The 25,491-nt window shown below is 31.8% G+C and overlaps 3 protein-coding genes across 17 annotated transcripts in view; all 3 read left to right on the top strand.

Moving 5' to 3' along the window:
* Nucleotides 1–1,949: 1,949 nt before the first annotated feature.
* Nucleotides 1,950–16,740, top strand: LOC126703712 (aspartic proteinase Asp1-like). Of its 3 annotated transcripts, none has more exons than XM_050402770.1 (8): nucleotides 1,950–2,408; nucleotides 3,080–3,197; nucleotides 4,156–4,376; nucleotides 5,316–5,540; nucleotides 5,644–5,782; nucleotides 6,134–6,334; nucleotides 6,448–6,514; nucleotides 16,298–16,740. In XM_050402770.1, the coding sequence occupies exons 1-8, from the start codon at nucleotides 2,176–2,178 to the stop codon at nucleotides 16,408–16,410; spliced, it is 1,317 nt and encodes a 438-aa protein (XP_050258727.1). In that variant the 5' UTR covers nucleotides 1,950–2,175; the 3' UTR covers nucleotides 16,411–16,740. The 3 variants fall into 3 exon arrangements, with proteins under 3 accessions (XP_050258727.1, XP_050258726.1, XP_050258729.1); XM_050402769.1 differs by lacking the exon at nucleotides 16,298–16,740 and adding an exon at nucleotides 6,625–6,976 and having other exon boundaries at nucleotides 1,964–2,408; XM_050402772.1 differs by lacking the exons at nucleotides 1,950–2,408; nucleotides 3,080–3,197; nucleotides 4,156–4,376; ... (2 more) ...; nucleotides 6,134–6,334; nucleotides 6,448–6,514 and adding exons at nucleotides 8,789–9,033; nucleotides 12,149–12,272; nucleotides 13,758–13,978; ... (2 more) ...; nucleotides 15,830–16,027; nucleotides 16,130–16,196.
* LOC126703713 (aspartic proteinase Asp1-like) overlaps nucleotides 8,604–25,491 on the top strand; it is a 29,546-nt gene continuing 12,658 nt past the window's right edge. The window contains exon 1 of the mRNA XM_050402773.1: nucleotides 8,604–8,790. The gene's annotated coding sequence lies outside the window, so the exon portion shown is untranslated. The remainder of the gene's footprint in view (nucleotides 8,791–25,491) is intronic.
* The window catches only part of LOC126703714 (aspartic proteinase Asp1-like), a 37,225-nt gene continuing 36,079 nt past the window's right edge, over nucleotides 24,346–25,491 (top strand). For 2 of the 13 annotated variants that reach the window (XM_050402793.1, XM_050402792.1), the window contains exon 1: nucleotides 24,346–24,591. The gene's annotated coding sequence lies outside the window, so the exon portion shown is untranslated. Of the gene's footprint in view, nucleotides 24,751–25,491 lie in introns of all 13 variants that reach the window. The other 11 variants (XM_050402791.1, XM_050402788.1, XM_050402787.1 and 8 more) reach the window with 8 other exon arrangements.

Here is a 25,491-nt window from a genome sequence, read left to right as displayed (position 1 = left end):
AACAAAAATAATAATCAAGCAGTATTAACACTTTTGCAGGCCCTTCCCACCGTCACCGGCCACCACAAAAAACCACATAGCATTTTTTAAGTGAACAAAGGAGATAAGTGAATGGGACTTAATAATTACCAAAATTGTTCCAAGCCCAAGTTGAAAATAGAAAGTATCTTATTGCAACGGATGTACGTAAAACTTTTTATCTATACCAACACCACCACAAAAACCACCATAGCATTTTTTAAGTGAATGAAGGAGATAAGTGAGTGGGACTTATTAATTACATAGGTTGTTACGAGCCCAAGTCAAAAATAGGAAGTATCTAATTGGAATGGATGTATGCAATACTCCTTTTATATTGGTAATACACTAATACTACAAACACAATTTTTTCACAACAATTTTACAAATTTTAAGTTGGCTGATTGTTAGTAACAAAGAAAATTTGTGTAGGTCCTAGGAGCGGCTTGTTGCATTTGGAGACTTAAGGTGAAAACTAATTAAAGCCTTTTATATATTTAAATATAATTTTTTTATAAAAAATATTTAAATATTACTTAAACTCTATTTTTTTATAGATGAAAAATTGCTAATTAAAATTTTATATTCTTGTTCTACTAAACATGTAGAATCATGTAGAATATATTTTTTAGAAAGTCTATAGACACATTTAACAAAACTTTTTACACCAGTTGATGTGACAAATTGATAGTGGTAAGTTAAAAAGCGATGTTAGTGGTAGACCTAGATGAGACCTAGTAAACGCTTGCCAACTCCGTTGTTATGAAAAAATGTTGTGAAATTTTGTGTATGTAGTAGCATTGTTTTTTTCTTTTTTTCTTTTTTGATAACAAATTCTAGGTGTTAAGTTGTTACTCGTTCTAATTTAAAACCACCACTGAAATTACTTTTTTACCTATCAATAATAGATAGTAACAACTTGCTATTTAGGATTTGTTGTAAAAATATTATGGACGTAGTATTTCTCTCTTCTTCTTTTTTCCCTATTTTTCATTGGATAAAAAATTATTATTTTATTTATTGACTAATATTTGGGCTTAATTTTTTTTGGAGAAATATTTGGACTTAATTAATACTATTACAATGAAATAAATAATTCTATTGGTTAAAATTTGGGAGCCTTAGGTGACTGCTTCGTTTACCTATACTATAAAATTGGCCCTAGTAAGTCCATGACATCAATTATGTCCATCATTAATACTTGACCAACTCAGAAATTTGTGAAATTTGTTATAAAAAAAAAAAAAAAAATTGTGTTTGTAACACTGTTACTATCATATATATAAACATATTAGTCATATAGACGTACACCTTACATTTACATGAGATTGATATTGCATATACTCATTAAAAAAAAAGTTTCTCTCAATTTCTTTATTGAAGAAAAATTGGTTTTTAATAGTTTATTTCATCGTTATACAGATACATGGTAAGAGTTTCTAATACTTTGTAAGTGATTAAATTTATATTTGTAAATGATTAAGGGTTGAGAAATTAATCTTATTATGGGGAATCATGGAAGCTTCCTTGATGGGATATGATCGATACACTAAAAGTAATGCGGAAAATTGTGAAAAGAGAAAATGTTTTATGCACAAAGAAGTTTCCAGGAAGCTCCCCCATATGCCCCATTTTTTCAACTGGAAGTGCTTTTATTTTTATTTTTATTTTTATTTATTTATATATTTTTACAATGGACAAATCTATTTATTAATTATTAGATTTCCCAATACAATGTTCCAAATTCCAATCTCAAAGGAGGGAAGGAATAAAAGAACCGCTGGCATTAGAAGAAATCTAAGTTTAAGTCCAAACACCAGGTTCCACAATAAACCTGTCAGAAAAGTAAAGAATGGTAATTAGAGAGAATTAAAGGAACAAGCAATACCCATTCCTCCTTGGCTCACAAGTAATACTATTAAATTATTAATGTTTACTATATGACCTATTTGTCACACCACCCCATTTCACCAGATTCCCATCTCAAAACCCACGACTTTGTTTCATGCAAAACAAAAACCACAAAACGTCAAGAAAGTATACAAAACTTGATCTCCTTCTCTCTCAGTCATTTCATCAAACACAGTTCAGAATTCACTTGTTCATTCACTCCTTTGCAAATTGAGGGAAAGAGAAAAAGATATATAGGAGAGAAAAATGAAGGTGGGAATGTTGGGGCTACTACGTGTGGTGGTGTTGGTGCTGGTTTTACGTGTGTCCTCATCATCATCATCATCATCATCATCAACTTCATATTTTGGGCAAAAGAATAGAAGGAGCTCTATACTACCAGAACCAGTACCAGTACAAGCAACGACATCATCACTGAGGCTCAACCGAGTTGGGTCCTCCATTGTGTTTCCTCTTCATGGGAACGTGTATCCTATTGGGTATGTATTGTATTATATTATTCTTACCCACTTACAGTTTTTATGTGTCACAAAAAAGAAGAAGAAGAAGGAAGTAATAAGAGTAGGTGTAAGAGTTCTTTTAAGATCATGACATTTATCACAATATGGTCAATTATGGAGAATCACTTTCACAATAATAGACAACTTCTTGTAGCACAAAGGTCATGTCTTTAGACTTTCTAGTGAAAGTAAAGTTATCTATACATCGTTTTTCACAATTTGTGATAAGATCCGTTGTGAAAGTAATATAACTTTCGTCTAAATCCACTTTTGCACTAATTACAATAGATTATATCAATTATTGTGAAAAATTTTAAATATGTTAAATGGCCTAGATTATAAAAGTAAAATGTATCTTTTATTGCTAAAAAAAGGGTACACAGTATTCACCTTCTACAATGCATGCAGGCTTTTCATTTTATATTATAAAACTAAAAATGAGGAGGAAAGGAACAAAAGAAAAACCTTAAAATGTCCATGGCTAGCTTCTTTTTCTTTTTGGTGCTTACCAATTTGATATTTTCATTGTTTAGTTTCTAGAAGGATAAAATTGCAAAGGATACTAATTTGTGTTAGCATCTCAATTTCAATATGATATGTCTAACCCCATAAGACGTATATTTGTTGAATTTAACAATTGGATTCTGCAGGTTCTATAACGTTACCCTTAACATAGGCCAGCCTTCAAAGCCATACTTTCTTGATCCTGACACCGGTAGTGACCTCACATGGCTCCAGTGTGATGCTCCCTGTGTCCAATGCACCGAGGTACATTGCTATGACAAAATCTGTATCTTATTTTCTTCTAATTTGTACATTGCTTTTTCCCCCTTCCTCTTCTTCTTTTTCATAAGCATGCATAATGAAGTTTATTCTCTATGTAGTAATGCTTTTGGTTATATTATAAAAAGAAAAACGAAAAAGCGAGAATATAGTCAAATATTCATGGAATAACTTGCATTGTAGCTCCCTGTTATAAAAGATGAAACATGACTCTGATGCCAAATTATAAAAAAAAAAAAAAGATAAAACATAACTCTGATACAATGTTAGAAAAAACATGACATAGCTTTGAAACCACTATAAAGTGTTTGAGAAAATATGGAGAAGAAACTAAAAAGGCATAGAGAGAAAGAATGAAAGAAAAAGAAAGAGAAAACAAAGAATAAACATGGTTCGGCTTTAGAGGCCGACATCCATAGAGAAAAGTTCTTGATAACTACATATTTATTATTAAGCTCCTTGTTACAATGAACCCATTCATGGGTTTCTAAAGTATACTAATATCTAGAGTAACAATACTTGAACTACAAGTAGGATTATGGTTACTTTGCTTATCATTCGGGACTTAGATTGCTTTATTTATACTCCAAGTAGGATTAGATAGTTTAGACAACAGACTTGAGCTTTGACTAGGATTATGCTTTCAAATATTTAACACTCCCAATCTAGGAAACTTCAAATAATTATCTTGATGCATTGCTTCCACCAACCCAGATATCCCTCCTACAATTTTATGTTATTATAAATTTTGGGATTTTTTTTTTCTAATTTCCTGTCAAATTTTTCCACTATCATTGTCTTCTCTATTTTTATGCTAATTTTTTTTTTTTTTTTTTCTTTCAGAAAGTCAATTTATCCTGTAAACTGTATCGTTTCTAAAACAATTAAAGTCGGTAAAAGTAACTAGTATTAATGACAATGTGTTAACTTGTTTTCATTGCAGACACCTCATCCACTTTACAAGCCCAGCAACAGCCTGGTACCCTGTAATGACCCTCTTTGTAAATCCTTGCACCCACCCGAACACAGATGTGAAACACCAGGGCAATGTGACTATGAAATTCAGTATGCAGATGGCGGTTCATCCATGGGTGTCCTTGTCAAGGATGCTTTTTCCTTCAACTTTACAAATGGAGAACAATTGAAACCTCCTCTAGCCCTTGGGTTAGTGACTTTGATTGCTTCCTTGATCTCAATCACTTTTACATACTCTTAATTTTCAATTTTCAATTTCTTGAAATTGTTTTGAAAGCAATCCAAGAGAGATGCTTTTAAATAGAATTGCTGTAGTAAGCTTTTCATATTAATACTACGCTGCAAGTTGTCGTGTGAAAGCAGCTTGTAAACAAATGATTTCCAAATGGTGACTAGAGTAATTTGAATCACAAATTGTCTTTGAGACTTTTACTTCCATATGGTAGCAATATTAGCTGTGAACTTCAGTTTTGACCATTGTAATACTATGATCAGCTCCTTTTAACTCCTAAAAATCAGGCAGGTACCTGCCAATTTTTGACTATATAGGTGCTTGGAATTATTATCTTATATATATATATATATATGTGAGAGAGAGAGAGAGAGAGAAATGTAAAATTCAGTAGTTAATTGCAAAGTTTATATTTCTTTCCATGGTAATGCAATCCATCAATGGATCAGGCCGTACATATTTGTCATTTAAAGAACCAGAAATGGAAGCTGTAACAAAGCTAGAAGTTAAATGTATTTCATGTCAGGGGGAAAGCACAAGAATACTTATTAAGATGAACAGAATGCATTTTGAAGTATGCTGGTCATGTTTTAACATGGTAACCAAGCATTATATAATACTGCATTACTTGTCTCATCTAAGTAAACTGACCATTCCCACTACATTTTTAAGTGGACCTATCTATGATAGGTCACAATCCATATTTGGTGCTGACATATTGCATATTTGCATGGTGATTTTTATATAATAACCAAGTGTTACTATGGCTGAATGAAACGTTCTCTTTTCCCGCTACTTAGGTGTATGATATGTGATGTATATAAGCATAAATGTTTAGTTATGAGTTGCTTATGTACACTATTACTTATGTGCTTGGAATTTTTTCTTGTCTACAGCTGTGGATATGATCAAATTCCTGGTCCCTATCCTCATCCCTTTGATGGAGTACTTGGCCTTGGCAAGGGAAAGTCCAGCATTGTATCACAGCTTAGTAAGCAGGGTTTGGTGCAAAATGTCGTTGGTCACTGTATAAGTGTCCGAGGTGGAGGATATCTCTTCTTTGGGGATGGCCTTTATGATTCTTCAAGTGTGCGGTGGACATCAATGTCACGCGATCATCCGTAATTAGACCTTCTGGATCCCTTCTATTCAATTTCAACAGTCTTCTTTATAGTTCTTATTTTTTCCTCTCACTATAGTAAACACTATTTGTGAATGTGTCAGTGAACATTACTCACCTGGGTTTGCGGAACTCATATTTGGAGGGAAGACTACTGGAATTAAAAACTTACTCACAGTGTTTGACAGTGGGAGCTCCTACACCTACCTAAATTCTCCGGCTTATCAAGCTTTAGTTTCTTTGGTGAGTGAAAAGCATTTTGATAATGTTTTCCAAACTATAGTGTTACAAAGGCACCAGCATTTGTACTAACAATAAGGATAAGGCTCTGGCATTTATAACCCAGTTTTCTCAAATTATTTCTTAATTATTTTAAGAATTGTCGAATTACTAAATGACAATAGTCAATAGATGCTTCCTTTCATCTTCCGTTATAGTTTCTCCCTTTCCCAAATTCATTCCTTATTTCTATTTTCCATTCACCATATCCTTGCAAATTTTTGCTAATGTTGATGTTTTTCTTACTACAAAACTTTCAAAACAACTTGATTTATGTAACAGATTCCAAAAAATAATTGTCATATGTATTTGTAGGTGAAGAAAGAGTTAACTGGAAGGTCCTTAAGAGAAGCATTGGATGACAACACTCTCCCACTCTGTTGGAAAGGTCGAAGACCCTTCAAAAGCCTAAACGATGTTAGGAAATACTTCAAGCCCATAGCATTGAGCTTCGCCAATGGTGGGAAAGCTAAAACTCAGTTTGAACTGCCCCCTGAAGCTTATTTAATTATTTCGGTAAGTCCCACCCTAATTCTTCTCACTTGTTCTTTTCATTTCTGTCTTAGTTGCAAGTAAATAATGTACTCTTTTTTTTTTTTTTTTAAACATTAACAAACATACTATTCCAGCGCATGGGAAATGTTTGCTTGGGAATTATAGATGGAAAAGGAACAGGGCCTTTGAACATCATTGGAGGTAATTGTTGGTATAAAAATTTATGGATCATAACATTCAACATAATTTCGAACATCCAAAACTGAACCAAACCCCTTTATTTTGTTTTATTTTTCTTTATTTTTTTGCAGACATATCAATGCAAGATAAGATGGTGATCTACAACAATGAAAAGCAGTTGATTGGATGGGAGTCTGCAAATTGCGATCGGCTTCCAAAGTCTAAAACTTCTAGCATTTGGTGATAATATCAACTTCTCATCCATGTCAATCAGTCGTTATCGTCAAAGATCGAGCTCCTTAGCTATGGTATAAAGGAGAATAGTTGTTTTATCCTCTTTGTATATTACACATGTAAATATGCCTAAGCAAAATTTCCTCTGCACTCCCATTTGATATGTACCGGGTAGAAGCGGTAAAAGGTTGTACATAGTTGACATTTACAAATATTGTTGATGGCTTAAATGGATTTGACCTTGTAATACTGATCTGAGTCCTTTCCTGCAAAATTTATAGTTTCAGGAACGAGAAATGTGAAATTGTACAAATTGGTGTTGCAATCATTTCTTAACTTTTAGCCTCTATCCTCAATTGGTGATAGATGGAGATGGATGAGTTCACTAAATTGGTTCAAGAAGAAGTTCCTTGGTGTATGCTATTTGCAGGTGATATAGTTTTAGTGAATGAAACTAGAGGTGGAGTTAATGCCAAGTAATGCTAGGTTGGGTGGATGAAAGATAAAGGATAGAGAAACTAATGATTTTCCATGATTTTGCGATTAGCAAGAGTGATGGAAAAAAAGGGAGGAAAGAGGGAGAATGAGAAGGATGAAAAGAAGAAACAAGTATTTGCATTTTTTTTTCCATTATAAAACAATTTATGAAGAAAATGATAATATTAAATATCAAGAGGATGAGTAGTAAATTAGTACAAAGTGAAATGTCTCATCCTCCCTCCCATTCCTCCTCCTTTCCCTTGAGGAAATATTAAAAGAGGTGGATGCACTTGGATTATCATCATCCTTCCCCTCCCCCATTCCTATCCTTCCAAACATTTTATAAAAAAGAAAAAAAGAAAAAAGAAAGATGCAGTTCATCCTTCATTTTTCTTCCTTTCCTCTCCATTTTTCCCATTTTCCTTACCTACCAAATGAAAGGAAATTATCGTGTACTTTCGGAATACCATAAATGCGTACTCCCTCCTCTCACATAAATGATGGGTCTCACTAATTAAATTCATGGTGGGACTCACCATTCATGTGAAAAAGGGGATTACACATTTATGGTACTCCGGAAGTACTTAGTAATTTTCCCCAAATGAAAATGAATTTTGTATTATTAATTTAAAATTACAGTAATTGTCAATTTCATGAATTCAGTGACTAGTGGAAAGTTAGGAACCTATTGCTTTGTTTCTACATTTTTAGTGGAGTAGTATTTTGAAAACACAATTTCATAATTTCACAATTATTATTAAAATATTGGTTTGAAAACATCAGTTCCCTTCTTGTATGTACGGTTGTGTGCATTTCTGTGTGTACAACAACAGTTTTCCTTTTTAGTGATAAGGGTTGCAGACCCAAAAGAATGAAGTCATCTATTATTTATATGTTTTGGCTCAGTTGTATTACTATAATTACAAATTATTTAATAAATTGTTTATGTAGTGGGTATTAAATAGTTATTGGTAAGTAAAAAAATGATGCTAATGATGGTTTAGATAAGAAAAAATAAGAATTTATCACATTAACAGTTTGTAAAAATGTTGTAAAATAGATTATAACTATAATATTACTATTTTTCCTTATGTACAAAGCAATTGAGACCGTCATTACAAACATGTCAACATTAGACTCTTTTTTTTTGGGCCAAGTTAATCTCTTTAGAAGTCCACCAATACAGTATTCCAATCTGAAAGGAGGGAAGGAATAAAGAACTGCTGGCATAAAGTCCAATGCAGGTTCCATAATAAACCTAAAAGAAAAGGAAAGAATGTTAATTAGAGATCTAGAGAATTAAAGGAACAAGCAATACCCATTCGTCCTTGGCTTACAAGTACTACTATTAATGTACTACATGACCTATTTGTCACGCCACCCACCTATCCAAATTCCCATCTAGAAAAATGAAAAAAGACCCTCCTCAATACCCAGGACATAGTTTTGTGCCCAAAAAAAAAAAAAAAAACCCACAAAACGTCAAGAAATTCAAGAGTGATTGAAAAGACCCTCCATTCCTATCTTTTTCTCAGTCATTTCATCAAACACATAGTTCAGCCTTCACTCATTTGCAAATTGAGGTAAATAGATAAAGAAAGACTAGAGAGAAAAATGAAGGTGGGAATGTTGGGGCTACTACGTGTGGTGGTGTTGATGCTGGTTTTACGTGTTTCCTCATCGTCATCAGCTTCATATTCTGGGAAACAGAATGGAAGGAAGTCTATGCTACAAGTATCAGCACAAGCAACGACATCTTCGTTGATGCTCAACCGAGTTGGAAACTCCGTTGTGCTTCCTCTTCATGGCAACGTGTATCCTGATGGGTATGTCTTTTATAGCACGTGTTAAAATTATTCTTACCCGCTTTCACTTCAGGGAAAATGCTGTTATAGACACTTTAATCCACACATCTACGCATATGCAAAAAAATAAACTAAAATCGTGACTTGAAGTAATATTAATAGTTCACTTTTTATGTGTCACTAAAAAAAAAAAAAGGTAATTAGAGTTAAGAATAATGGTATATATAAAAAAGAAAAAAGAAAAAAAAGAATAATGTCATGGATTTGACATTTTTATATAATTAATGAGATATTTATTCTGTTGAGTAATATAACGTTCATTTGGATCCATCTTTACACAAATTATAATAGATCATATCAATAATTGTGAAAAAAATTGTCATAGATTATATATTACTATATTAGTAATTAAGGACATGCCAAGATGTGTTGTAAACCCAAACATTCGAGATTCAACCCCTACCTAGGAATTTCTCTTGACTCAACCCACACATAGGCCTTTGTGGGTGGCTCGTGCATTTAGGGTTTACTCTACGGGTGGGACTAAAGGGCTTACCTTGGCGAAGTCCCACATCATAAAAATTAATATCTTTTATTGCAAGAAAAAGGTATTAAGTATTCACCTTCTATAATGCATGCTACCCATTTTATATTATGAAGCTAAAAATAAGGAGGAAAAGCACAAAAGAAAATTCTTATATTAAGTATCCATGACTTGCGAATTTGAGAAGAAACAATTAATTCAAGAGGGTGGCAAATGGTGGGAATCTGAAATAGAGTAACAATAGGAATTTGAATTATAAAATAAAGAATTTTCTTTTTTCCCAGAAGAATGAAAAAAGGGGAAAATAAATAAAAAAGGAAAAAAAATAATATGGCCATTGATGCGGCTCAATTGGAGTGTAGTAACAATAAATATTAAGTTTCAGCTTTTAGACATATATAGATATAGACTAGTAAGCCAATGCAATGCACAAATAGTGTTGTAATGTTTTATATAGGATGATTTTGAAGAATGTTTTAAATATACTATCGCATAATTGCTATATAACTTTGTTAGTAAAGAATTTATCATAAGAAGCAACAATTATAAATTGCATGCACATATCCATTATAATTTTTGGATTTAAGTAATGAGCAATAAAAAAAAATAAAAAACTTTAGAAGAATATTGTAAAATAAAAGTTGATATTGAATATGTCTTTCTCTTTCTCCTTAATTCTTAAAAAAAAAAAAAAAAAAAAAAAAAAAAAAATTACACTTATGGCTTTCCCACATCAAGATCCCAAACAACCATAGTCAATTACAGCCTTTAAAAAACCTACAAGTCCACAACATTCGACCTCAATATCAAAATTGTAATTGCTATTGTCATTCAATGTAAAATGCAAGCCCCCTTCCCTGGTTGTAGCCAACTCATACAAGTTAGTATTAAATGGAATAACAATATTGGAGCTAGGTAGGAGTCGTTGAAAGATTGAAGGTAAATGATATCATTTTTTGTCTAAGTATATTTGACATGGAATGACATGAAGGGTTATGGACAGGTGTATATAAAGGAATAGAAATGCAAAAGGTGAAAATAGTTGATTGAAATGCAAAATGTTTTGTGTATAAGTATGAGGGAGGAAAAATCTTGAATCATTAAATCAAAAGAAACAAAGAATCTTTATTTATTTTTAATTAGAAAAGTCTTGAAAAATTAAATCAAATGAAACAAAAAGTCAATATTTAATTTGTTATTATCTCTGATGTGGCACTTGAGAGTTTGCAAGGAATGTGCCACAGAGCAAAAACTCATACTCTACCATATGCTCCCTTTTTTTTAATATATATATATATATATATATATATATACTAGTAAGTTGTTAATGTGATGCACATATAATTTTGTGATATTTATTGTAAGACGGTTTTGAAAAATGTTGTACATATATTATAAAGAAAAAGTAAACTAAATTAAATTAAAGAAACATATATATATATATATATATTTATTGAGATATTAAAAATTAGTTTAGTAGATTCATTGCATATTTGTAACATTCTCAAGATAACAGTAGTTTTTTTTTTATTTTTTTTTATTTTTTAAATCATGAAACCAAAAATAAATGCATAAGAGTAACAGGACCATGATAATCAACTAATTTGTATTGTGTTAACAAATTGCATACCATTAAATGAAAGTATACCCAACTCTCTCACCATCTTCCATTCACCAATAGTGCGGCATTAAGGCATAGTGTGGGCAAGTGTGTATACATTTGTCTTAGAGATTATTTGAAACCATGGTAGAATATGGTTTTACATTGCGTACAAAATATTCTTTCTACTTATATACCCAAAATAAAAACTATCCAACCAAATTCCCCAAACCTAAATCATTTTTAAGCTCCTAATTTTTTTTTTTAAATCTACCCTTAGGGTTTTAGGCAGCTTGATGGTGGTGGGAGACGTGTATGATGGAGGTGGGGGCCTCTTAGATTCCTCATTCTCTCTCTTACAAATACTTTGTCAATCTCAAGTCTTTTATTTTGGTGATAGTGAAACAATGCGTTTCATTTAACAATCCACAACATTTTCGTGTCTCTCTATCTCTCCAAAGGCCTTATCTAGTTAGTTATTACTATTAGTTCTTAAGTAGTATTAGTATTTTTTTGCTTTTGTTTTTAATACTAAAGCAGTGGATATGTTAAAAGACATGAAGAAGAGATAATGTATGGTATAAGCTTTTAATGAGAGATTAATGAGATAACAGTAAAAATAAGTTAATGTCAATTTTTGGATAACAGCAAAAAAAATTTAAAGAAAAGAGGTAAAAAATGGCTAAATGCAAAATTAAAGTGTCACATGGTAGGATCTCATGCACTCCCACATGAGGTCTATTTCTTCATTTCCTCCTATGTGACTTTTGTCGAACTCATTTAAGTTTTGTGCGTGGTACATAGTTCATGATGCAGAACTCTTTTAGGTCATCCTAATCCTAATTTTTTTTTTTTACCCTTTTAATTTCTATTTTTTATTGTTTCTATTTTTTATATATTATATATTTATTTATTTGAATAGAAACAAATTTCATTTTTTATTCTATTTATTTTGTATTATTTATTTGTATTTAACACTTGGATTTTTGTAGGTTCTTTAACGTTACCCTCAACATAGGCCAGCCTTCAAAGCCATACTTTCTTGATCCTGACACCGGTAGTGACCTCACATGGCTCCAGTGTGACTTTAAAGGTCCCTGTCAGCGTTTCACCAAGGTAAATTGCTATGACAAGATCTCTATCTTGTTTTCTTCTAATTTGTACATTGCTTTTTCTTATAAGCATGCATAATTAAGTTTATTCTCTATGCAGTAATGCCAATGGTTATATAATGAAAAGAAAAAGGAAAAAGAGAGAGAATATAATCACATGACTCATATCATGGAAACATGCATTGTAGCTCCCTGTTAGAAAAAGATGAAACATGACCCTGAAAACATAACTCTAATACCATTTAGAAAAGTTGTGACAGTGACATAGCTTTGATACAATTGTAAAGTGTCTGAGGAAAAATGAAGAAGAATTTAAAGAAGGCATAGAGAGAGAAAGAGAAAGAGAAAGAGAGAGAATAACTAATTAACATGATTCAATCTTAGATGTCTACATCCATAGGAGAAAGTCCTTGATGACACATCTTTATAGTTCCGTGTTATAATGAACTCATTGATGGATATCCATGATATCCTAAAATCCTAGAGTAACAATACTTGAACTACAAGTAGAATTATGGTTATTCTGCTTATACTTCAAGACTTTAGATTGCTTAGCTTATACTCTAAGTAGGATTAGATAGTTTGAACCTAGACAATAGACTTGGGATTTTCTAGGATTGCAACTTCATATATTTAACACTCTCAATCTATGATAATTAAAATAGTTAGGGAAAATTAAAATTTTTCACCTTAAACTATATTCTATTTACACTTAATCCCTTGGACCATTGAAATGCATGATAGAGCAACCCCCCCCCCCCCCCCCCCCCCCCCAACCCAAAGTTATAATTAACTCCATTTTAATGCCCCTTGAAGTCTATTTTGGTGTTAAGTATGACAAAATTAAGTATTAAAAAACCAATTTACCAATCTCTCCAAAACAGAGGTAGATGGGTACATTTGTCTTATAATGCTAAATTCTGTTAGACTTAGCAACAAAACAAATTGCAAGGGGTTATGTGTTATGAAGTTTTTACTTTAGGGGTTGGTAGTGTATTTTGATAGTTTAGGGAGCAAAGTGTAGCATGGATACAGTTTAGAGTTGAAAAATGTAATCTCCCCAAATAATTATCTTGATTCATTGCTTCCACCAACCCAAATATCCCTCATTTCATGTTATTCTAAATCTCGTGTCTTTTCCTAATTTCCTGTCAAATTTTGTCACTATCATTGCCTTCTCTATGTTTATGCTATCCTCATTGTTATTAGAAAGTCATGTTATCCTTAATGCTTTTTGGTTTCTAAAACTCATATATGTTGGTGACAATAACTAGTATTAATGACAAGGATAAAAAGTAAAAACGGTTACAAATCATGTTACACGCACTATTATACACATTTAAAAAAAAAAAAAAAAAATTGAAATGGTGAGCTAAAGTTTGAAATCCTGTCTTTAATTCAAGATTTCAATTCAAAAAATGGGTGTATAAAAATATTTGTGTAACAAACACTACCCGAATGGCAATATGTTACTATGTTTTCTTTGCAGGCACCTCATCCACATTACAAGCCTAGCAACAACCCAGTCCTTTGTAGGGATCCTCTTTGTAAATCCTTACACCATCCTGAATACAAATGTGAAACAACAGAGCAATGTGACTATGAGCTTTGGTTTCAAGATGGCAGTTCAACCAGGGGTGTCCTTGTCAAGGATGCTTTTTCCTTCAACTTTAGAGATGGAAAACAATTGGAACATTCCCTAGCCCTTGGGTTGGTCACTTTGTTTGCTTCCTTGATCTCAATTACTTTTACATGCTCTCGATTCTTAATTTTGATAAATTTGTTTTTAGAGCAATCTAAGAGAAAGAAGCTTTTAAATAGAATTTTTGTAGTAAGCTTTTCATATTGTCTTTTTATAAAAGTTCTTATACGAAGCTGCAAGTTGTGTGAAAGCAGCTTAAGAACAAATTACTCCCAAATGGTGACTAGAATAATTTGAATCACATATTTTCTTTGAGACTTTTACTCCATATGGAAGCAATATTTGCTGAAAACTTCTCTTTTGACCTTTGTAACACAATGATGGTTCTCCTAAACTCCACACCAAAACAAAGAGGGAAAAGAAAGGCTCTTTTCAACATCTAAAAATCTAGCCGATACCTGCCTATTTTTTACCATATAGTTGCTGGGAATTCTCATCTTATATATATATATATATATATATATATATATGCCCACACACAAACATGAGAGAGGGAGAGAGATGAAGTTCAACAGTTAATTGCAAATTTTGTATTTTCTTTTCCTGGTAATGTGGTCCATCAATGGATCAGGCTGTTCATATTTGTCATTTAAGAACCAGAAATGGCGAAATTGAAATGAAGCTGGAACTTAAATGTAACTATGTCAGGAGAAAAGCACATGAAAACTTTTTAAGCTGAAAAGAATGCATTTCGAAGTATGCTGGCCATGTTTTAACATGGTAACCAAGCATTACATACATAAAACTGCATTATTGTGTCATCTAACTAAACTAACCATACCCACTACATTTTTAAGTGGACCTATCCATGATAGGTCGCAATCATTATTTGATACTGACATGTAATTTTGTATTGCATATATGCATGGTGATTGTTGATTATAACTAAGTGTTGCTATGGATGAATGAAAAGTGCTCTTATCCCGCTACTCAGGTGTTTGATTTGTGATGCATATAAGCATAAATAGTTAGTCATGAGTTGCTTATGCAAACTGTTACTTATGAATTTTTTCTTGTCTGTAGCTGTGGATATAATCAAACTCCTGGTCCCTTTCCAAATCCCACTGACGGTGTACTTGGCCTTGGCAAGGGAAAGTTGAGCATTGTATCGCAGCTTAGTATGGATGGTTTGGTGAGAAATATCATTGGTCATTGTATAAGTGTCCGAGGCGGAGGATATCTCTTTTTTGGGGACGACCATTATGATTCTTCACTTGTGCAGTGGATATCAATGTCAAGTGATCTTCCGTAATTAGCCCCTTTGGATCACTTCTATTCAATTTAAACAGTCCTCGTTATAGTTCTTATTTTTCTCTTATTATAGCAAACACTCTATTTGTGATGTGTTTCAGTGAATATTACTCACCTGGGTGGGTGGAACTCAAATTTGGAGGGCAGCCTACTGGAATTGAAAACTCACTCATAGTGTTTGATAGTGGGAGCTCCTACACCTACCTATATCCTCCGGCTTATGAAGCTTTAATTACTTTGGTGAGTGAAAAGCATTCTGAATATTGTTTTCCAAACTATAGTGTTAAAAATGCACCAGAAATTGTACTCATAATATGGATAAGGCTCTGGCACCAGTTTTCTCTAATTACTTCTGAATTGTTTTAAAAATTTTCGAATTACTAGCAAAACTCCTAAATTGCTAAACGATAATAGATGCTTCATTTCCTCTTCCATCATAGTTTATGTTGATCTCAAATTCATTCTTCATTTCTATTTTCCATTCACCAAAGCCTAGGAAATAATTTTCCAACATTGGTGTTTTTCTTACTACAAAACTTTCAGAACTACTTGATTTATAGATATACGTTACAGATTAAAAAAAAAAAAATTATGAAATGTATTTGTAGGTGAAGGAAGAATTAACTGGAAAGTCCTTAAAAGAAGCATTGGATGATGAGACTCTCCCACTTTGTTGGAAAGGTGAAAGACCTTTCAAAAGCCTAGACGATGTTAGGGAATACTTCAAGCCCATAGCATTGAGCTTCGCCAATGATCAGAAAGATACTCCGTTTGAACTGCCCCCTGAAGCTTATTTAATTATCTCAGTTAAGTTCCACCCTAATTCTCTCCCCTTGTTCTTTTTACTTCTGTCTCTGTTTGCAACTAAATAACATACATTCAAAACACTAACAAACACACTATTCCAGGACAAGGAAAATGTTTGCTTGGGAATTCTAAATGGAACAGCAGGGGGGAATTTGAACATCATTGGAGGTAATTATTGGTACATATTGAGAACAACCATGAACATAATAAATATCAAACATCCAAAACTGAAACCCCCCTTTGGTCCCCTTTGTTTTTGGTTTTTGTAGACATATCAATGCAAGATAAGGTGGTGATCTACGACAATGAAATGCAGCGGATTGGATGGGCTCCTGAAAAAAACTGCGATCAGCTTCCAAAATCTGAAAGTACTAGCATTTGATGACGATGCCAACTTCTCATCCATGTCAATCCATCTTTGGTATCATCAAAGAGCACCTAAGCTATGATTTAAAGGAGAAAAGACTGAATAGTTGTTGAATGTGTCCTCTTTGTATATTATACACACGGAAGTATGCCTAAGCAAAGTGTGCGTTGTACTATTTGATATGTATTGGGTATAAACGATAAAAGGTTATACACAGTTAACATTTAAAAATATTGCTAATTGTTTAAAAGGAATTCACCTTGTAATACTGCTCTGAGTCCTTTCCTGCAAAATTTCTATTTCAAGAACCAGAAATGAGAAATAATATACAAATTTGTGTGGCAATCATTTCTTGACTTTTAGTTTCTATCATTATGTTTTATCATTTTATCTTTGGTTTTCAATTTTTTCTATAAAATGACAAAACAAAAATTGGTGTTTCACAGTGATGAATGAGCTCACTAATTGGATTCAAGTGGAAGTTCCTTGGTGTATGCTTTTAGCTGATGATATATGTTAGGATCATATTTTCTATGTAATTGGCTAATCAATTGACAAAATGCACCTTAACTTGTAATTTGGTAGATCTAAGTTAAGTTTAATGTATCAAGAAGTATGTTGTTCAAACATATCAAGTGGTTTCATTAAATACATGAAGGTTGATCCAAGAAACAAGTGAAGAAAAGCTATTTCATTAAGTCTTGACACAAACTCGAAAGATGCTACTATCAAGGATTAATGGAGAGGCTCGACACAAGCTCGATCTATCGAGATCTACGATTTCAGAATTTTCAAATCTAAAATTCGGCTCATGAAGTCTTCATTTGATTAGGGTTTCTTTTTTCACAACCCTAATCATATATAAGGCTTATTTTAGAAGTCATTATGTACGGAAACAATGACCTAGAACTCATATACTCTGTATGAAGCAACTGCGTTTGTATGCCATAGGGTTTTGTAACCAAGTGCTTCCTGATTTTCATTGTTGATGAAGTGAAGAACTTTGTAATCAACAACAATCATTTAAATTACTGGAGTTAGTCACAGATTGGAGATTTGTGCAACAAAGGAAAGAAGGCTACTACAATATCAAGTCCAATTAGGTATTGGAGAAAATGTTCAACTGTAGGTTGGTATTTTGGAATAGGCTAGGGTAATGGTAAAATTCCTCATACTTGTAACCGTTTAATTATTGATTAGTGAATTCTTTGGGAGTGGTGACCTTAAATTTACCCGATGGGGTTTTTCCATTGCGAGAGGTTTTCTCCATTTGTCAACAAATCACCGTGTCAATTTAATTTCCAATGCATTTAGTGTATTTGGTGATTTGTTGGTGCCTCCACGATTTTCATATAAATTGACCTAATTAATCAACTTGGGTAATTGAATTAATTAACCGGGGTCAATCTATTTTAACCCAACAATATAGTTTTAGTGAATGACACTAGAGGTGTTGTTGATGTAAAGCTAATGCTAGGTTGGGAGGATGAAAGATAGAGGACAGAGTAACCAATGATTTTCCATGATTTGTGTTTAGTAAGAGAGATGAGGAAAAAATGGAGGAAAAGAGGAGAAGAAGGATGAAAATATGAAAAGAGTACTTGCATTTTTTTTCTTTTCCACCATAAACTATTTTTGATGAAAATGATAATATCAAATATCAAGAGGATGAGCTGTAGTAAATTAGTAAGTATAGACACCTCATTTCTCATCCTCCCTCCCATTTCCTCTTCTCCTTAAGGAAATATTAATAGGGGTAGATGCAGTTGGATTATCATCATCCTTCACCTCCCCCATTTCTATCCTACCAAACATTTAAAATAAAATAATATATATAAAAAAGAGCACACAATTTATCCTTCATTTTTCTTCCTGTCCACTCCATTCCTTGCATTTTCCTTACGTACCAAATGAAAATGAATTTTGTGTAATTAATTAAAAAATGGTTCTAATTGTCAATTTGGTGAATTAAGTAGGTGTTAGAAACATATTGCTTTGAAGTCATTTCTTATTTATATGTTTTTGCTCTTGTATATACTACAGCTACAAACTAAAGCAATTAATTGATATCGTCTCTACAAACATGTCAGTATGTAACATTTTTTTTGTCTAAATTAAATCAATCTCACTTGTTTAAGACCTTAGCTATTGACTTGGGAATTGCACATCTGGAAATTGAGCTGGATTCTTAGTAGTGGCCCAACTTAGTAGGATGAATGCAGGTGGCTAATTCAGAAGTTTGAGTAATCACACCTCCAACATGTTAACAGGGAAATCGATAGATGTGCAGGTACTCTAGCCAAAGCTCGATGCAGTCAGTAGCTAGATTTTGGAGTTTATGTTACCCCACCAATGAGGGGTGGCAATTCATGTTCGTGTGTCGGGTTCATGTTGTGTCGATCATGAGTATTAGACTATATGAGTCAATCCTAACCCAACATGTTTATTAAACGAGTCAGGATTCCTAACCCTAACACAACCCATTTGTTAAACGAGTCAGTCGTGTTAACCTATTTATCATATTTTATCAAAAAAAAAAAGTATTAAACAAATTGATATGAATTATTTAAAACCAAATAAATAAATATTTTAATATAAAATTTAGAACTATAAGTAATTGTATCACAAATAACAATTCAAAACTAAAGCATATCTCAATATCACATATAATCAATCATAATATGTCAAAGAAAATAACCCATAACAATTAATAAGTTTATATACTTAGGGTTTGAAGCGTATATTGGTAAAATGTCATTTAATTAAACGGGTGCAAATAGGTCAAACGAGTTCCATGTGATGGACACTAATCCAATTGATTTATTAAACGGGCTAATCATGTCAACCCAAATATGACACGAATCCATTAAGTTTTAACCCATAATCTACTAATTTTGTGTCATGTCATGTTGAGTTTGCGGGGTTGTGTCCAATGTTGCCACCCCTACCACCAGCATAAGTGCTTGCCAATTGCAAGTTGTGACCCTTAATTTTGATTGTTCAAATGGTAATTCTTGTTGCACACAGTTTATCACACATTACCGTACGCACTCTATTGATATCGTGTTATCAGTTCAAATTATAAAATGGTGAAAACATGATTTCACATTGTGTAATAATCATTAGTTTATTATCCCGGTTCAAATTCTACTTTTATTATTATTATTATTATTTTACATTTTTTTACATAAGGAAGTGGTGTTCTAATCTTTTGGTTAGACTATTGCACTCCATGTTCATGAGAGGTAGTTATAAAACCCAAGGTTTTGAAACCCGGACTGGACCGTACAATCCAACCGGGAAAACCTCGAACTCCTCATTTTTGCAATTCTTTTAGCCTCAAGAACCGCTCTATGAGAAAAAGGCAGGGACCTGTGCAAACTGCAGTTGGACCTCACGATTCTGAGAACCGTGAACAGTTCTCACGGTTCCTTTTTTTTTTTTTTTTTTTTTTTTTTTTTTTTTTTTCAGCAAATACCAACTGAAATTAAAGATTTGGCCGGCATGCACTTTGGACTTTTTTCACATCTGGAACCAAAAGATTTGTGAGGGAAGAAAAACAAACTGAGAAGAAGAAGATGACAAAGTAGGGGTTGTGCGAAGTTGAAGCAGTAAGCTAGCAACCTAACACAGATCACCAGTCACGCCATTCATCTTCGTCTTCTGCTTCTATTTCTTCTTCTTTCTTCTTTTTCTCCTTCTTCTCTTTCTTCTTTCCGTCTCCACTGCTGTGGTTTTTGAGTTTCTCACCCTTCTCTCTGTTTTTGCTTGTTTTGAATTCTTTTTTATATTTCCAAAGCCCCTTCACGTTACTTGCATTGGGAAAGAAGACAACTTTTGATTTTTGAATTAAAGATGGCAAAATGTTTCAACCGTTAGATCTTTGAGCCTGTGATATGGCACTAGCCACTTCTTTGTATTTTTCCTAGTAATGGTACAATGAATAGAGAGAGCATGCTGTGGTTTTTTTTTTTTATGTTGCAAGTATGGTACACTATGGATATTACTGCACAGTGCACAAGATGGCCAATACTAACAGAGTTGTTGAGTTTTGACCATTCAAACCTTTTTTTTTAATTTTTTATTTTAGAAAAGACCATTCAAACTTTGCTACATCATAATTGTGACAAAAAAATTGTGAAATGTTTTGTAACACTAGATTTTTAGGTATAAAAAAATTGTAAATATTAATTAAAAGTACTTATAATATTTTATTTGTTACGTTTTTCGTGTGTGTTCTAATAAGTATTACTATTTACTCAAAAAAAAGTTTGAATAATAGAAAAAAAATAGTGAATACAATTAAGTATATAATAATTATTTTAATTTAAAATTACTAAGTGTCCTTCTAATTCCTATATTATTACAATATTACTATCCCGAGTTTAACTAATCAACATATAAATAAATAAAGAAATATTATATCTATGTGTGCTTAGGATATGATATTTCTTATTTGTCCTGTGAAAATTATGATATGAAAAAATACATTTGAAAGATAGATTTCTATATTTAATTGGGTCATTTAATTTAATTTTTCTATTTATACTAATTTAATATATTTTATTTATATTTAAATAATTATTAAATTAATTATGACATCATCACAAATCGACCCCGGTTAAACTTCGATTCGACCTTAAAAACCTTGAACCTCTCCCTCTTACGATTCAATGAATGGTCCAGATCTGAAAACCTTGATAAAACCTAGATCAACTCGGCTGGTTGGACTATTGATCTAATGAACTGATACTTAGGCTGATCTAATTGTTTAATTGGACTACTTATGCAATTTAACATGTAAAACCTAGAGGGTATTTTGCAATTGGTGTAACCTAGGCAGGTCGTTTTCACCAAACCAATTTTTTTTAATTTAAAACAAAATTACCTTTATAGGTCCATTTTGCACATTTATGTGCGAGGAGCATAACAAAAATAGATGTATTTTATAATGAGTTGAAGAAAAAAGGATATCATACTATTTCTGGACTTTCAATGAAGATAAAGCTTAGATTGCAATACATGAGAGCAACTAATGACATATACAATATGCATAAAATGTGACTTTGGAGTTTGAAATATGATTTTGTTATTGTAATTTTAAGATAGGATTTTATTTCACAAAGATATGACTAAAATTTTATGACACCCTCTTATTTTATGTTTTCTACTGTTGCTACTTGTGAAATGTGGCTACTTTTTTTCTAATCTATATATTACTAAAAGCTGAACCGTAGCGTTTAATGCTGCTGCGCTCATGTTAAGCCACGTCAGCATCCACGTCATTATCTTTTTTCTTTCCATTTTCTTATAATTATTTTTAATATATTTTTTTATTTCATATTTACACTTCTCCAACCTTTTTCCCTCCCTTACCTTTTCATCTCCCCACTACTTCTCTAACCTTTATGCTTCCCTCACCTTCTCATCTCTCCGCTACCTTCTACATTAATATCATTCTTCATCTTCTTCTATTTTTGTCTCTTCTTTTTCACAACCTCTTACTATAAATTTGTCACTATCTCTTTCATTCTATGCATAGTTTTCCCATACAGGAAAAAAAAAAAAAAAAGTTTCTCTCTCTCTCTCTCTCTCTCACACACACAATTTTTGGGTGGATTTTTATTTTTTATTTTTCTTGCATCTTCGCTTTAGGTTGATAATTTTTTATATTCTTTAATCTACTTTAGGTTAATGCGATTCAGTTATGTTTTTTTTTTAATTGTTGTGTTTTTTTTTTCTCTCTCTTTGGTTGGTAAATGTTATCCTATTGCATTATAAATGATTAAATATAGCATATAAAAATATAATATTATTCTACTACATAACATGATTTGGATAATTTAATTTGGTAGCATGATTTCTATAGTGCTCAATTTAGATGTTAAACTATGAGACTTTAATCATTTTTGTTTATTTTTTAATCCTTTGTGGTTGACAAAGTACTCTTAATAATTGTATTAGAAGTACTCTATAATTTCATTTATTTAGAGAAAGCAAAAGTTGGCTAAACAAAAATTATTGGATGAAAGACAAATTTTATCTTTCGCAATTTTACTTTGATTATTATTATTATTATTTTATAACAATGCATATATAGAAATTTAATTTTTAGATTTTCTAATAATTGTTTATTTGATAATATGTTTTGGGTGGACGAAATTACAATTTTTGCAAAGAAAATAACCTTAGTAGATTAAAAACAACAAATTGTTTTCCTAATTGGTCCAATTAATCATAGTTAAGTTTTATTTATTTTTTTAGTTAATGCCGAAGTGTAGCGTTTAATGCTGTTGCGCTTACGTTGAGCCACATCAGCATCCACATCATTATCTTTTTTCTTTCTATTTTCTTATAATTTTTTTTAATTTTTTTATTTCATATTTACACTTCTCCAACTTTTCTCCCTCCCTTACATTTTCATCTCCCCAATACTTCTCCAAACTTTCTCCTTCCTCATCTTCTCATCTCCCCACTATCCTCTATATTAATATCATTTTTCATCTTTCCCTTCATCTTCCTCTATTTTTGTCTTTTCTTATTCACACCCTCTTACTATAAATTGTCACTATCTCTTTCATTCTATACATAGTTTTTCCTTACATAAAAATGATTCTCTCTCTCTCTCTCTCTCTCTCTCTCTCTCTCTCTCTCTCTCTCAATTTTTGGGTGGATTTTTATTTTTTATTTTCCTTGCATCTTCACTTTAGGTTGATAATTTTTTATATTCTTTAATCTACTTTAGGTTAATGCAATTCAGTTATGTTTTTTTATTTATTTATTGTTGTGTGTGTGTGTGTGTGTGTGTGTGTTTTTCCTCTCTCTCTCTCTCTCTCTCTGATTGTTAAATGTTATCTTATTGCATTATAAATGATTAAATATAGCATATAAATATAATATTATTCTACAACATAGCATGATTTGGATAATTTAATTTAGTAGTTATTGTAATTTGATAGCATGATTTTTATAGTGCTCAATTTAGATGTTAAATTATGAGACTTTAATCATTTTTGTTTATTTTTTAATTCTTTGTGGTGGACAAAGTACTCTTAATATATAATTGTATTAGAAGTACTTTATAATGCCATTTATTTAGAGAAAAGCAAAGGTTGACTAAACAAAAATTATTGGATGAGAGACAAATTTTATCTTTCGCAATTTTACTTTAATTATTATTATTATTTTATAACAATGCATATATAGAAATTTAATTCTTAGATTTTGCTAATTGTTTATTTGATAATATGTTTTGGGTGGACGAAATTACAATTTTTGCAAAGAAAATAACCTTAGTAGATTACAAACAACAAATTGTTTTCCTAATTGGTCCAATTAATTATACTTAGTTTTATTAATTTTTTTAGTTACTTTTTTCAGTGTTTTGGATTGTAGGCAAAAAAAAAAAAAAAAAAGTTTGAGAAAGTTTGTTTAAAACTAAAAGAATAATTTCCAAAATTTATATTTTTTTTAATGATTCACAAAATGTTATAAATAAATTTTATAAAAAAATAAATATTTTCGTTAACTTGCCTTTTGAATTTCTGAGAAAAATTGTATTTTTTTTCATTTTAGTACGATAAAAATGATTAAATGATTAAATTTATGATTTATGATTGTTACTATATTACATTTATGATTATTCTTATAATAAATAAAAATATAATTACAAAATACATTACTCTTGATTAAATTAGTTTTAATTGTATAAAAAATTTAATAAAACCACCATAAAAATAATTATCATGCGCAACGCGCAAGTTCGTGGCTAGTAAATTTTAATTACCAATAATCAAATTCCTAGACCTAGTTTGAGTTTAACAACCACCTAATCCAATAGTATGGTGAATGGAATTTGAAAAATTCGAGTTTATGTAGTTTTTCAAGTCCGGGTTTCCTTTAGATTAATGTTTAATATTATTTCCCTACTAACAAAAAAAAAAAAAAAAAAAAAAGCCTAGCCCTTTGGGCTGGGGCTGCCTACCAGGGAACTCGGGGAGCATATTTGTCAATCAGCAAGTAGTTTTGGATTCTGACAAACCAAATAACATTGTCCCATATCAAGCAGATAGCAAGCCAAACTTCAGTTTATATTACACACGCCAGCACAATAGAGAACGACCTTACTTGATCAGAATCCTTAGTTGTTAAGGAGACAGGAACCTAAACCCGGTGGATTGAGGCACCAGTCTGTAGGTGGTTGTTCTCAACTTACTTCGGCTAGTTGGGATGGTCTGACGAGCTCCAAAAAAAATTCTCTTTGACTTGTTTACACACTGAGTTTTTTTGAAGAACTTTTGGGGCAGATTTCTTAAAGATTGCAAATGTACACAACGTGTTTGATGAAATTCCAAAGTGATGTTTTGTCAAAATTTTTTTATAAATTACAATGCACATAAGTTGCTTGATAAAATTCCTGACTGATGTTTTGTTCTTATTCTGTAAGTCCTAAATCCTAATACATGAAAGAGTGGTTAGGAGGAAGAGAAATAAAGATGGGGATGCTGTGTTGTTGTTTTGATGGGTTTCAATAAATTATTTGGATATTTTGATTTTGTTGTTGTTCTTGCTGAAGGACTAATTTAATTGAATTGAATTGTTATAGGTGGGTTCTTATTCGCTGTTTATGAATTATGACATATCTATTAGTTGTATTAGTTTTTATTTTATTTTTATCTATGTGCTAAGATTTAAATTTTGTGAAATTTAAACTAGGGTGCTTGGTGTGTTATTCTTATCCTACTTTGAATGGTTTGAATAGAGGCTCTTGTTTTGGTGGAGATACATGATTAGAAAAATATATCATCGGCATGGTTCATCACCAAATTATGTTAAACAGCCAACGAAATTAGATCTCATATGCCTTTATTACATAAGGTTCATTTGTAATTTGGTTGGAATAATGCTTTAAGTTGAACTCGGCATCACAAAAACTGCCATAGCAAACTGCAACAAACCTTAGATGCCAGAATTTTGAAAGCCCTCTTTGGTTGGATCGATTGTCTGTTGCTGAGATTGCTCAAGAGTCGACTCACTTGCCCCGAAAGAGCTGACCGTAATTGAGGCGTTGTGACAGGAACTGAAAGAGCTGGCCTG

This window comes from Quercus robur, chromosome 10 (assembly GCF_932294415.1).
Source record: "Quercus robur chromosome 10, dhQueRobu3.1, whole genome shotgun sequence".
NCBI classification, from domain to species: Eukaryota; Viridiplantae; Streptophyta; class Magnoliopsida; order Fagales; family Fagaceae; genus Quercus; species Quercus robur.
The sequence above is the reverse complement of the archived record's forward strand: the minus strand, read 5'-3'. Positions and strand labels throughout refer to the sequence as shown.

Excerpts from the sequence above, each read along its gene's own strand:
- LOC126703712 (XM_050402770.1), top strand. The coding sequence starts at position 2,176 with ATGAAGGTGGGAATGTTGGGGCTACTACGTGTGGTGGTGTTGGTGCTG. Across the intron at positions 5,541-5,643 it reads TCAATGTCACGCGATCATCC|TGAACATTACTCACCTGGGT; the intron begins GTAATTAGACCT and ends TGAATGTGTCAG. Across the intron at positions 5,783-6,133 it reads ATCAAGCTTTAGTTTCTTTG|GTGAAGAAAGAGTTAACTGG; the intron begins GTGAGTGAAAAG and ends ATGTATTTGTAG.